The following is a 15,707-nucleotide window of genomic DNA, read 5'->3' on the forward strand; positions in this document are numbered from 1 at the left end:
TGCAAGTTAAGGGGGGGAACCTAAACTGATGTTTAGACGCAGTGGAAGAAATTGAGTTGTCAAGGTACGCCAGGGGAAGGTAGAAACTGGACAGCTAAACCTTCAAGTGAATTAAGAAAATTGATTAAAAAAATGCATAGCATATATTTCCAATGATGAGAGGGAAAAGAATAATAAGCAGAAAGGTGTTGCGTGAGGAGAGAATTACACTCCTGCCATATAGACCAAAATAATAAAATTAACAAATCTACATAATTTTTTTTTAATTTATTTATGGGGCTCTGACATGTGGTTGGATACCTGTTGCTTCACAATGTAAACGTCAAGCAGACAACAGTTTCACCAGTCAGCACGCAGGCGTATTTATTTTTATACTGCTGACCATCAAACCTTTATGAGCGAGCATTAATATGCAGGTGTGCCCCACCCTTTTGCACCTGTAACTATCTCCACACAATTTTTTGGAAAGCCTTCCCTGATGTGTATCTGAATTTGTGCCAATTCAGCCAAAAGAGTATTTCTGAGGTCAGGCACTGATGCTGACCTGGCTCGCAATCAGCGTTCCAATTCATCCCAAAGGTGTTCAGGACTCTGTGCCGGCCACTCAAGTTCCTCAACACAAAACTTGTCAAACCGTGTCCTTATGGGGGCCTTCTGAAACTTTAACCAGTTCCAGTGAAGGGTAATGTTAATGCTTACAGCATTCAAAGACATTTTAGTCAATTGTTTTTTGGTAAATCAGTAATTTTTCATAAACAGGGCACAGAAGGAGAAAAAAGGGTGTATGTGGATAAACAAACAATGCAAAGGAAGGCGATAAGCCCAAGAGCATAAAATAGCGTAACAACCCCGGTGGGGTTGCAAACCTCACATGGCAGTGGTCTGCACCACTGCAGAATATTTAAGGAATCTATGTCCCTGGGGTGAGGAGATCTGCATCCTCGTTACAGGGATGGGGGGGTTGGATAGGGGAGATGGGGAAGGAGAGGGGGAAGGGGAGGGATCAGGGAGAGGGACGGTGACGGGTCACAGGAGGCAAAAAGAAAAATAAAGAGAGAGAGAGAAAGAGAAGAGGAAATACGGCAAGCAGGGGGAAGCCTCGGAATCACCTCCCACTCTACTCCGACAAGGGTTCAGATCCGGAGCTGGAAAGAGACTCCAGCCAGTGGAACCAGATTCTGTGGTGCCGTTCTATCGCGTCATTGGCCGAGAATACTATTTCCTCTCTATAATCGCTTTCATTCCGCCCGCCAGACCCGCTACTCCAATGAAGGAGGGACCGGGTCACCCCAATGCAAAGGAATCAATGCCTTTGCTGCGGTGACCAGGTGACGCACAGAAGACTTATACCATGAGATCGGAAAAGGCATATGCAGGAGAAGAAAAAATTCCGGTGTAAAGGGGATTGGCTTGTCATCGAGGGCCCCAACCCGCATATGGATGGCCTTCCAATATGGGACAATTCGCGGGCAATGCCACCACAGGTGTAGTAAGAAGCCAGTAGAGACTCCACATCTCCAACATGCGTCTGCAATAGCAGGGTTATAACGCGTCGCCACTGCTGGGGGCTGATACGAAAGAGCCAGCAACTTATATGACAGTTCCTGATCCCTATTGCTCAGAGAGCAGCAATGGGTAAGAACACATACCCTCTCCCATTGCTCCTACGCGAGGAGGACCTGCAACGACACCTCCCATCGACTCATTAAAGCCGGAGGGACTGGGTTCAAGATGGACAACAGCAGTTTGTAGAGCAGGGAAATATCATAGGACAGGGACGAGGCAGAGGCGCATAGCGTCTCAAATGCGGTGAAGTCTCTCAGGACATGATGCCGTCGCACCAATGATCAAAAAAAATGCCCAACTGAGCGTATTGAAATCGATCAAGATGCATGGGAGGACCCCCAGCAACCAGACTCTCTTTATTTTTTGATAAACTGCACTTTTTTCACTTTTTAAATTCATATGCTTAATATTTTAATACACTTAAATCTACGCTTTGTTCAGAATATGGACTAATTTGGGTATAGCGCAGTATGGGATGTGCTTAATACCGTATTTGCTCGATTATAAGACGACCCTGATTATAAGACGACCCCCCAAAATCTGAATATTACTTAGGAAAAAAAGAAAAAGCCTGAATATAAGACGACCCCAAAGGAAAAAAGTTTTACCAGCAAATGTTAATTCATGTAAACTATTTTTTTAAATAAAAGCTATGATTGACAAAAATATTTTTTTTGTTTTTATTTCTTGTATTTTCCAACCTGTCCCCCAGTTACGCACATCTGCCCCAGGCTTGCCACTCCAATATGGCACTGTGGCCCATGATATGCCTTTTAACCCTCTATATGCCACTGTGCCCCATGGTATGCCTTTTGACCCCCTATGTGCCACTCTGCCTCCAGAAATGCCTTATACCCCTATTTCCCATTCTGGCATTTAGGGGGTTAAAATGCATATTATGGGGCAGAGTGGCATATAGGGAGGTATAAGGCATTTCAGGAGGCAGAGTGGCATTAAGGGAGTTAAAAGGCATTGTATAGAGCACTCTGCCTCCAGAAATGCCTTATACCCCTATATGCCACTCTGGCATTTAGGGGGTTAAAAGGCATATTATGGGGCAGAGTGCCATATAGGGAGGTATAAGGCATTTCAGGAGGCAGAGTGCTCTATTAAATGCCCCCTTAACACCACTCCAGAAATGCCCTATGCCCCCATTTAAAACACACACACACCCTATACCCCCATTTAACTAACACACACATACACACACACTCTATCTCACCCCTCTCTCACCCCTCTCTTACCGGTGCTTCCAGCCGGGGCAGCGGGTTGACGTCGCCTTCCGCTGCAGCCGGAAGGAGGTGGAGTTGGCAGTGGGGGTTTGTATGCGTCCGTCGCATATACTTTCCCCGGCTGTCAGAGATCAGAGTTCCCCGCACCCGTGCGGGGAGCTCTGATCTCTGACAGTCGGGGAAGGTCTACGCGACGGACGCAGACAACCCCCGCTGCTAGCCACACCTCCTTCCGGCTGCAGCGGACGTTGTCTACGCGGATCGCGTAGACGTCAACCCGCTGCCCCGGCAACACAGCAGGAAGCACCGGTAAGTGTGTGTATGATGGGGGGGGTGAGACAGGAGGATCCAGGTCCCCTGCAGCGGTGCGGGGGATCTGGATCTTAGTCTCCTAATCAGACCTCAAAACGACCCCGATTAGAAGACGAGGGGTATTTTTCAGAGCATTTGCTCTGAAAAAAACCTCGTCTTATAATCGAGCAAATACGGTACTTTCATTGCATATTTGCTCGTGGTATTTCTTTTTTTTCTTCCCATTTTACTTTATTGCTGTGGCTCTTTAATGTTATTAAATGATTGTGTCTACATTATATGTACTTGGTTGTCCTGATGACCTTTCTGCCGATACACCTTCTTCCCCCTTTTTGGGAGATTTGATGACATGCGTTTTTAGGCAATACCATCCTGAATGTGCCTGATCTCGTGTGATCTCAGAAGCTAAGCAGGGTTGGGCCTGGTGAGTAACTGGATGGGAGACCTCCTGGGAATACCTAATCTTTTATGTGCCATTAATATGTCTGATTATTTGTAATATACTGTATAATGTAGATGTAAACATTTTAATTATTTGATGTTTTTAAATCACTTGGTGATTGTTTTTAAATATGATATGTAATTAACACTAATTGTTTGCATTACGTGGTGTGACTTTTTACTGAACCTGATTGGTTTGTATAGAATTATACTCATTTGTTAGCTTGATAAAGGCCCTGTTTGGCCAAAACGTTGCTTTTGTTTGCTCTCGCTTAATAAAGTGTCCTAGAGACTGGAAGCTGTTTGGAGTGCTGGGATTATTTTTCTTTGTTTGCGTGCTTCAAGAGGGTTTATGCTGTCCCTTTTTTCCTGCTAGCACCCAGCTTCCTGGGAGTTGAGTGCAGAACCATATTTTCTTTTTACCAGGCTCTCCAGTGGCATTTTAGACAACTGTTTGTTTCCAACTTTGTGGCACCATGTATACATCCATGGTTTTGGAATGGGAGGTCAGAGAAGAATATAGGTGTTATGGTCAGGTGTCCACATACTTTTGGTCATAAGGTATACTTTGCCTAGGGTTAGGAATAAATTCTACTGCCAGCGCTGTTCTGGATCTAATTCGTTTAAACGTGCAACTCATTGTGCAAAAGATCTGTGTGGCAAGGCCAATTTCCTGCTCTTGAGTCCCCCACCACCATGGTTATGGTATGTAGATTTGACCAGTAAACCATTACTTGGGTTAATTTAGTGTATAGAAGTACACAATGTAGGATAGTAAGTGAGAGCGCAAGGTATAATTGAAACCCAAATTGTATCAAGGATCTATAGAGCTATTATATTACATAGTTACATAGTTATCTATATAACTATGTAACTATGTAATATAATACAAACTGCTGAAAAAAGACATGCGCCCATCAAGTTCAGCCTTTCCTATATCTGTTAATTTTTTGCCGTTGATCCAAAAGGAGGCAAAAAAACCTAGTATGGCTCTTTCCATTGTCAGATATCTCCTTGGATCAATAAGCTGTTTCCCCATAATTAAAGATTATATCCCTGAATATTCGGTTTTTCCAAGTATTCATCCAGTTGCTGTTTAAACGGCTGTACAGACTCCGATAAAACTAACTCTGCAGGCAGAGAATTCCACATCCTTATTGTCCTAACTGTAAAAAACCCTTTCCTCGTCCTTAGACGAAATCTCCTTTCTTCCAGTCTAAACGCGTGACCACGTGTCCTATGCATAGTCCTGTTTATGAACAGATTTCCACACAATGGTTTCTATTGGCCCGGAATATATTTATATAATGCTATAATATCCCCTCTGAGGCGCCGTTTTTCTAAACTAAACATATTTAAATTTGTTAACCTTTCTTCATAACTATAGCGCTCCATTCCTTTTATTAATTTTGTAGCCCGCCTCTGCACCCTTTCTAGTGCTATGATATCCTTCTTTAGAATAGGTGCCCAAAATTGCACAGCAATAATCGATTATGAAAATCGTTGGCAACGAATTTCATCATCGATTAATCGAATCGATTTTTATCGATTATAAAAAGAGGTTTTTTTCAGAGCAAATGCTCTGAAAAACTTCCCTCCTTATAATAATCCGATCTCAAACAGAGATCGGATTATAACACCGGAATCCAGATCCCCCGCAACGCTGCAGGAGACCTGGATTCCCCTCACTGTCGGCCGGTCTCTCACTTCCGTCTCTCTCCCCCCTCCCATACACCCCTCTGACTCCTCCCCCTCCCATACGTCACTCTGCCTCTCTCCCGGCTCCGTTACTGACAAGGACTTTCACTGCAGCTTCATAGAAGCCACAGTGTAAGTGAAGTGCAGTAACGGAGGCTGTCTGTGCGATGCAGACACTCACAGGCTGACAGAGAATCATCCTCTCTGTCAGTAACAGAGCCGGGTAAAGAGGCAGAGCGGTGTATGGGAGGGGGGAGGAGGCAGAGTGGTGTATGGGAGGGGGAGGAGGCAGAGTGGTGTATGGGAGGGGGAGGAGGCAGAGTGGTGTATGGGAGGGGAGGAGTCAGAATGGTGTATGGGAGGGGGAGGAGGCAGAGTGGAGTATGGGAGGGGGAGGAGCCAGAGTGGTGTATGGGAGGGGGAGGAGGCAGAGTGGAGTATGGGGGGAGGAGGCAGAGTGGTGTATGGGAGGGGGAGGAGCCAGAGTGGTGTATGGGAGGGGGAGGAGCCAGAGTGGTGTATGGGAGGGGGAGGAGCCAAAGTTGTGTATGGGTGAGTTATAGTGGTGTATGGGGGGTATTATGAATTTCAGGGCATATAGGGGTATAAGGCATATCGATATTAGGCATATCAGGGGGTCATAAAACATCTGGGGGTAAAAGGTATATCAGGGGGCTCAGTTGCATATCACTGGCATATAAGGAGTATAAGGCATATCAGGGGCACAGTGGCATATCAGGGGACACAGTGGAATCTGGCATATAAGAGGTATAAGGCATATATGGGGGCAGAGTGGCAAGCTGGGGGTCTGATGTGCATAACCGGGGGCAGTTTGGTAAATAAAAAAAATTTAAACAAGGCTTTTTTTCTCATAGTTTTTATTAAATATGAAAAATAGTTAACATATGAATTAATATTTACTAATAACTTTGTATTAAAACCTAGTTTGAGAAACACCGTGTTTGGGTTCTTGCAGGGGCGTACCTAGAGTATTTGGCACCCGGGGCGGATCCTGTAAGTGGCACCCCCCCCAAATGTAAAGACATCTACAAAATTATGTTGGCAAGAATATTTATTGCACCAATTTGTAAACTGTATGTCAACTGTAAACAACAAGAAATCTGAAAAAATAAATTAATAACTTATAAGTAAAATAAATATGTTTAAATAACATTTACTGAACATATAATAGTGCTTTCTTTAATAACCCCCCCAAAAAAACAACAAACACAACAAGTTTCTAAGTAGACCTAACAAATGAGTGACAAACATTACAAATTAAGTACTGGCTAAGCAGCTAAAGACACTATAAACTAAAAAAAATTCTGATATTATAATCAGGAGTCACCATAACATTGTTCTCTTTTTATTTAAGCATTTGCATATATAGTGGTGTTGCCATGTCGACTCATGATTATATATACCATATGAACCAGACACTGACTGTGGTATAGCATGACACCTATCACTATATACTGAGCCAGGCAGTGACGGTGGTACAGCATAATGCCTTTCACTCTATACTGAGACAGACATTGACGGTGGTGCAGCTTAAGTAGATTCATGATATATTGAGGCAAACATTACAGTGAAACAGCATAACTCCTATCACTATACACTGAGCCACATACTACAGTGGAACAGCATAACACCTATCACTATAACTGAGCCAGATATTGATGGTGGTACAGCATAACCGCTATCTTTATATACTGAGCTAGACACTTATAGTAGTACAACATAACTATCATTATACACTGAGGCAGACATTGACAGTTGTGCAGCACAACTGCTATCATTATATACTGAGACACGTGCTGACAGTAGTACAACATAACTGTTTCCATTATATACTGAGGCACGCGCTGACGGTGGTACAACATAACTGTTAATATATACTGAGGCCCACATTGCCGGTGATACAGGATAACACCTATCACTTTATACTGAGCACACATTGACGGTGGGGCAGCGTAATCCATATCACTATACATTGAGCCTGACATTTACAATAATGCAGCATAACCCATATCACTATATACAAAGCCATTGATGTGGTGTAGGCCTACCACTTCAGTGTCTGGCATAGTATATAGTGGTAGGGGTTATGCTGCATTATTGTAAATGTCTAGATCGATGTATAGTGATAGGGATTATGCTGTACTGCCCTCAACTGCAGATCAGGGGAAGACTGTGAGAGTCAGTACAGCCTTCCCTTCTTCTGACTGCACCGTGACATTGGGAGGTCCTCTCCCCGTAATCATCCCCAAAGTCCATTTGTCCCCTACGTCACTAAACCACAACTCTCAGGTATAGATCAAATAAACAACACATGGAAACAGCACGTGCAACTGAATAAGACATAAATATCCTGTATTTACAGGTATACATAAATAATGTATGGAAACATAGCATTGCAGGTATAAATCAACAGAACACACAAACCCAGCACTGCAGGTATAGATCAACTGGAAATCACTCAGCACTGAAGGTATAGATCAAATAAACAACACATGGAAACAGCACCCCAGGTATTGATCAACTGAATAAGACATACAAATCCTGTATTTGCTGGTAAACATAAATAATGTATAGAAACATAGCATAGCAGATATAGACCAACACATTAACATACAAACCCAGCTTTTCAGGTATTGATCAATTGGAATTCACATAAAAACTCAGCATTAAAGTTATAGATAAAACACCCTAAATTACAGGCATAGATCACAGATTGCACACCCCAAAGCCAGCGTCCACATTGCCCACATAGAACCTGACCAGCACCCTGCGGTGGGGGTGCAAGGCATCTGTCTCCCAGCTCTGCCACTGTACGGAACAGTATAGAGTGATGGGAGTTATGATGTACTTTAGAGCATGATTATAATGAAAAAGACATTGGAAATGGTACAGCATAACACCCATCACTCTCACACATTTACCAATCAACACTTACCAATCCACAGATTCCACACATACCACACATACCAATCCACAGATTCCACACATACCACACATACCAATCCACAGATTCCACACATACCAATCCACACATACCAATCCACAGATTCCACACATACTAATCCACACACATACTAATCCACACATATACCAATCCACACATATACCAATCCACAGATTCCACACATACCAATCCACTCTCACTGTCACTCAGTCTTAATGAATGATTTCCTACCTTCTTTTCTACTTCTTTTCTTCTTACAGCAGTCTTTTCTTTTTACAGCAGTCTTCCTCTTCGCTCCTCTTCTTCTGTCTTCTTCCGGGTCAGAGGGCACTGTGGGCGCGGCTTCAGTGCCGCCGGGGTTTGTTGTCAGATCCCGGCGGCACTGAAGCCGCGCCCAGAGTTCCCTCTGCACAGCAGCAGTTGCCGTGCGGAACGCAAGGGAGCAGAATCGGAGGTCTTTAACAGACCTCCGGCTCCCTTGAGTGATTTTAAGCCGGTTCAAGGGAACCTCCGATACCGCTCTCTTGCGAGCCTGCTCCTCCAGCGGCGGACATTACTGTCCGTCTCTGGAGGGGTGCCGGGTGCCGGCAAGTTGGCACCCCCCTGATGAGCGGCACCCGGTGCGGACCGCCCCCCCCGCCCCCCGCTAGGTACGCTACTGGGTTCTTGTAGCTTTTATTATTATGTCAGTAAAATAAGAAGGTGAATAGAGAGAGGTCATTGCAATAAAGAGATGAAAGTGTAAATTGTACGTTTTTTATTACATTATTTTAAATTAAAAAAAATTGCATTTTTTTATCCGATTAAAAAATGCCGCCATCACCTGCCTCAGCGCTGCCCCGACTGCAGTGGTGGGAGCGTGAAGCGTCTGTCTCGGGAGGCCTCGCGCCCCCACCATAGGACTGCACGGTAAGTGAACTACATAGGGGGGTAGTGAGAGGGTAGATAGTGAGAAGGGGGGTAGGGAGAGGGTAGATAGTGAGAATGGGGGGGTAGGGAGAAGGTAGATAGTGAGAATGGGGGGTAGGGAGAGGGTAGATAGTGAGAATGGGGGGTAGGGAGAGGGTAGATAGTGAGAATGGGGGGGGCAGGGAGAGGGTAGATAGTGAAAAGGGAGGGAGAGGGGGTAGATAGCCTGAGAAGGGGGGAGAGGGGGTCGATTGGGTTGGGGATGGGGGGTATCTTAACAGATTCTCGCACTGGGGCCCTGAGGCTTCTAGTTACGCCCCTGCTTTAGGGACACCAGTTACCACTTTTGTCCAGCTTGAAAATTTACCATTTATAACAACTCTCTGTACTCTATCTCTAAGCCAATGTTCTTGATTAATACAATATCCTACTTCTAGCCTGCTTTCATAACACTACCATCTACTAACCTACAGCCTTGTTAATGTAGATATAGATGAAACTACAAGAACAAATCAAAGCTTACAGCCCACTAGATGACAGAATTAAGCAGCATTATGCATGCTACTAAGTGAAAATACATTTTACATACCATGGTTGAATAAACACATAATTCCAATGAGTCTACCTATGTCAGATACTCTTATCTGTAAAGGTATTACCAAATTACCAAAAGCAGAGACATCAATTCTAGAATCAACATACAGTACCAGAGAAGTATTTAAAACAATTAGCACACTTCAGCACAGATAGGTGAAAATGGGAAACCTACTAGACATATTCAATCACAAAAACCAAGATCCCACTTAAGTAATAAAAATGTTACCTGGATAAGAAACAATTTCCTATAAAAACAGCAACAGGGATATACACAACCATTGCAAAAACAAGGGCAGTTTGGACAAAAATAGCATGTATTTTTAAATTAGTCCTTTTGACTGATACGATCAGGTAACTTGGTAAGAAAAGTATTAATGAGAAAACTATATTGAAAAAATAATAAAGGCCAAAAATGTAAAAAAAATCTGACAGCAGAATTACAACATAAAGATTTGAAGGGGCTGATCTGAGACCGACAATTTACATATAAAAGCACACCAGGACCACAGACAAGTGAAGACATGTGCTCTTCAATTTACACATAGGTCCAGGGCAACCCATTAACAGCATTTGACTTGTTTGCCCTATGGTCTCTCTATACTTTGATATTGTATCAATACATAAACAGAAAGCTGACATTTATGTGAATGGATGAATAGATAGATGTGGATATACGTTTGAAGATAAATTGATCAACATTTGTTGCATCTCATAGGTAACTATGAAACTGTTACTGATAAAATAAGTGATATGGCTAATTGTCAAAAGAAAAGGATAACAAGAAAGCACAGAAAGATGGAAAACAACTTGTTTTGAAAATACACACATACATACATGTAAATTAAATGTATAAAGAGCATGAAGTTTGACAGTGAAGATATCAAATATCATTCCTCACCTGAGTTCTCAAAGTCTCTGTATGCCTGTGCCCATGCCTTTCCCTGGTTAATCAGCGCGTTCTCCATGATCTGGATGTCGGTGATGGGACAGTTACACTGGGGGTAGGATTCGGAGCACAAACAAGAGCACTGATTGTTCCTGCAAATGTACTCCCCCTCCCCATTACACATGATGTAACTCAAAGAGGACTGTACAAACTTCTCCTGCAAGTAGTGAGGGACAATGATCTGTAGACCTGGGGGTAATTACATGATACGATGAGTTAGACAAAATAACACAAAGTGAGTAAAGTAGATGATGGCATATTTGCAATGCAAAATCCTGACTATTTTTATAGCACTAAATACAAAATTTGGCAAAATCTTATCTGACCAACAAACAAATAACATTAAATTAAAAGCTATACGCTAAAATGATCCCATTTACAAGTTACTATATATAGAAGTAATGTCCCTTAGATGTGAACCTACAAAAACAATGTTTATGTTTTTTTAAACCATTTTATTAGCGGACCATGATGAAAACATTTGGTATTTAATTTATACAAACAGGAAAATAGTTTCCTATGTGTTTCTAGGTCGGGGGAGTGGATCAAAATCTCATTGAGGTAAACGATAACAAATTGAAGTGCTATAACTCGAAAAATATCATTGATAAATTCTTGAAACACTGCCACAGCATTACACAGACCAAATGGAATTACAGTATATTCGTAGTGCCCCATGCGTGTATTGAAGGCGTGTATTCCATTCATCCCCTTCTCTAATGCGAATCAGGTTATATGACCCCCCTCAAGTCCAGTTTGGTGAAAACTACTGAATTTCTCAATCGAATAATTCAGGAATGAGGGACAGGGGATATTTGTTTTTAATAGTGATATTATTAAGTCCTCAATAAGAAGCCTGCACCAGCAGGAAGAAGCGGTTGAAACCAGAGGACTCTAAGACGGTGGTTGAGAAACCGACGTGGTGGGAGAAGCAGCAGCATTCGAGTCAGACCGGGATATCAAAATCTGTATCGCATGAGACAGCTGATCCATTTTATCCTCCAAGCTATTACACTAGGCTTCATGTGCTTGCATCATCTGTCCCTGGGCAGATAGGGCCTTGCCTTACTCAGAGGGATCCATGACCCTGGTATACTGTCACGCCTACCGTTGACTGCAGCACTCACCATAGAAGTTCTTCTCTCAGAGAGAACGTACCAGAGATACCCCTGGTAGTGCCCCCAGGTCTTCAATGAACCCTACAGTGAGGAGGCTCCGGAATAGGTAGATATAGTTAAGTAGATAGTCCCTGAGTATAGCTGGAGAGCACTACCCCAAAAAGACACGCCAGAGATAATCGGTCAGGGGCATGATTTGCTAAGTGGGTGGTTTCAAAACTGCAGGCGGATAAACCGAGAGCAAAACCAAACGCAGGGTTAGGTAAGCCAGGGGTCAAACACAGGACAGGTAGTCAAACGGTCCAGGTCATACACAGGATGGAGAAAACACAGCCAAATAGAACAAGGACAAGCCAGAGGTCGAACATACCAAATAACGCTTCAGAACAGGCAACGCACTAAAGACCACACCAGGGAACAGGGCTAGAGAGCTTCTGGAATTTTAAATCTGGCGCCAGTACCCCGACACTGACGACATGCGCGTCCCCCTCTCTGCTGGAATGCGAGAACGCGCCAGCTGGTGCTATAAACTAGCGGCAGTGGACCGCGCATCGAGCAGGGGGAGCTCATCCGACACGCAGACTACCTGGGTGACGCTTCCTCCTGACATGAGGTAAGTGTACACAGGAGACAGCGGAACAGCGGGAACGGGTGACAGTAGCTTCTGTTCAGAATGATTTGAATAAGGGGACTGGCCAAACACGTGGCAGATGAGATTCATATAGCTTGGCAGAAGGGTCTTTTTGTGAGTTCCAGGTGAGTTCACGTTCAAATTTTATATGTCATTCTATTGATACTGAATTACTTAAACAGTAAAACAAAATCAGTCCACAAACCATTTAAAAACAAGTTTAGCCAAATAAAACTGCACAAGGCTGGAGCACACTGTGGGTACAAGCTGGCTGATGCACACTGGAGGCAGGGCATCATGGGACTGGTGCTGAGGATTTTGGTGGCCGTTTCATGTAAATAAATAAAATAGAATCTTAACTCATCAGCATCGATGTCTATGGGATAAAGATGACATCAGTGGTCGGCAGATAATACAAGATAGAATCTTATGTGATGGGACTAGGAGTACAATAAAAAAGTCATAATTCACGTGATGCCTGAAGCCACAATTTAGTGCCACTAATCCTTATTAATAAAATATGCAGACTGAAACAGAGTAAATAACACAAGACCTTTACTTTTCCTCTCAAAAGAAAGTTTTGTCTTCTGAAGTGACTACGGATTCAGGAGGGCGTTTTATCTCTGGATACATAAAAGTTACATAGTTCAATTTATTCCTACAGTAAGTAAAGTGCCAGGAAACAAACAACCAAACACACACCAGGACAGGCTCTGCCACACCGAGACCCAAACACACACACACCAGGACAGGCTCTGCCACACCGACACAAAAACACACACACACCAGGACAGGCTCTGCCACAGCGACACAAAAACACACACACACCAGGACAGGCTCTCCCACGTCGACACCCAAAAACACACACACACACACCAAGACAGGCTATGCCACACCGACACCCGAACACACACACACCAGGACAGACAATGCCACACCGACACCCAAACAGACACACACACAAGGACAGGCTCTGCCACACCGACTCCCACACACACCAGGGCAGGCTCTGCCACACCAACACCCAAACATACACACACCAGGAGAGGCTGTGCCCCACCAACACCCAAACATACACATCAGGACAGGCTCTGCCACACTGACATCCAAACACACACCAGCACAGGCTTTGCCCCACCAACACCCAAGCACATACCAGGACAGGCTCTGCCCCACCAACACCCAAACACACACACACCAGGACAGGCTCTGCCACACTGACGCCCAAACACACACACCAGGACAGGCTCTTCCCCACCAACACCCAAACACACACACACACCAGGACAGGATGTGTCACACCAACATCCAAACACACACACACAAACACATCAGGACATGCTCTGCCACACCGACACCCAATCACACACACCAGGACAGGCTCTGCCTCACTGAAGCATAAAAAAATATTTTCTATACTGCTTTGTCACTAACTGCCCCTTTTGTATTTTTGCCCCCTTGTGTATTGATGCTCCAGCCCGGCCCCCTTTAGTATTATGTGTCCCCCCCACAACCTTATATTGCCCCCCTTTGTGTATTTATGCCCCCACACCCTTGTATATTGATTTATGTGATGCCCCAGCCAATCCCCTCCCTTGTGTATTGATGCCCGCACCCTTTTTGTATTGGCAAATGGGATGCCCAACCAACATCTTCTCTATTGATGCCCCCCACTGCCATGTGTATTACCCCCAGTCACCCCTCTATTAAATTTATAATGCCACAACCCAGCCACCCCCCCTTTTGTATTTAATTTTTGTCCCAAGGGAATCCCTCCCCCCTAGAATATGGGTCCACCTTCCTATAATACCTAACTATTTTTTGATAATACTTACATTTTTGTGTTTTTTTTTCCCCTGATGACGTGACGATCCTCTCCCTGTCAGGAGGAACTCTTAAAAGGGGAGGGACGAAGAGCTGAGGCACTGCTGCCACTGTGCAGAGGTGGTCTTACAGCCGCACGACAGCTGTTTTGAAAGCGGCCGCCCGGACGCGAAGTTCAAAGCAGCTGTCGTGCGGCCGGTTTGAATGATGGTCTCCCAGGGGCCAGTCTGGCCCTGCTCACACGGGTCACACCTCTAAGTCCGGCGGGCCACATTTGGCCCGCAAGCTGCACATTGGACGCCCCTGACATAATAGGTTCTGAATGAGAGACATATTTTTATATAGTTATGATTAATGGGGTGTTTAGGGTTAAATTAGGGGCAGTTATGGTTAATGGGGTGTTAAGGGTTAATTAAGGGGCAGTTATTGGGTATGCGGTGTTTAGGGTTAATTTAAGGGCAGTTATGGTTGATGGGGTCGTTAGGGTTAATTTAGGGGCAGTTATAGTTGATGGGGTGTTTAGGGTTAACTTAGGGGCAATTATGGTTCATGTGGTATTCAGGGTTAATTTAAGGGAAGTTATGGTGTATGGGGTTGTTAGGGTTAATTTAATGCTGGGGACTGAGGGTAAAGTGGGGCAAACTAAGGGGAATCTAAATCCTGGGGGCAGTGAAGATTAATCCTGTATTTATTTATAAAAGTATTGTGTCAAGTGTCCTGCGAACAAGTCTGTGAATCTATGAGTGCACTATGGCATATCTGGGGGTATAAGGCATATCAGGGGGCACAAGGCATATCAGGGGGTAAAAGGCATATGTGGAGAGGGCGGAGTGGCATATCTGGGGGTATGTGGCATATCTGAGAGGCATGTGGCATATCTGGGGTGGGCGGAGTGGCATATCTGGGGGTATGTGGCATATGTGGGAGGCAGTGTGGCAAGCCTGGGCTCAAATGTGCATAACTTGTGCAGGTTGGGAAATAAAAACAAGAAATGCCTTTTTATGAAAGTTTTTTTATTCTGCCGTTTGTTTTTAACATCCTGTTTGGTTATTAAATTATTTTAAATAAATGAAAAATTTACATTTATTTTTTCGGCCAACTAATCGATTATGAAAATAATAAAAGCCAGCTCCGTGTAAATATGGGTCCCTGGGGTGGAGCAATTGGAGAGCAGGATGGGCCAATGCTCTGTTCCCCCATTCTGTGGAAATTCCATGCCTGCTTTTCCAGAAGGCTAGAAGTCTGCATGATCCGGTCCGGGATTCCTATGGGGCCGGCGTCAGGCACAGGTGCTGGGCATGAAAAACCCCTGAAGCCTGATACTCAGAGAGACTGTTGGGGAAGAGGAAGTTTCCCTGAGCTCCCAGGGCAAGGAGAGGCCCTGAAGAAGACCATCCCTGAGCCAAGTGAGGCAATACCTGCCTGGACATTTTGTGTGCTGTCTGGGGGAGGTTTTCCAGAGCCTGGC

General features: G+C 44.2%; 1 protein-coding gene across 1 annotated transcript in view; it reads right to left on the reverse strand.

Annotated features, from left to right (window-relative positions):
• BRINP1 (BMP/retinoic acid inducible neural specific 1) overlaps positions 1-15,707 on the reverse strand; it is a 287,987-nt gene that overhangs the window by 63,909 nt on the left and 208,371 nt on the right. The window contains exon 6 of the mRNA XM_053473899.1: positions 10,619-10,855. Within this exon, the coding sequence (XP_053329874.1) occupies positions 10,619-10,855 (237 nt within the window). The remainder of the gene's footprint in view (positions 1-10,618; positions 10,856-15,707) is intronic.

Source organism: Spea bombifrons, chromosome 8, assembly GCF_027358695.1.
Source record: "Spea bombifrons isolate aSpeBom1 chromosome 8, aSpeBom1.2.pri, whole genome shotgun sequence".
In the NCBI taxonomy this organism is placed as follows: domain Eukaryota; kingdom Metazoa; phylum Chordata; class Amphibia; order Anura; family Pelobatidae; genus Spea; species Spea bombifrons.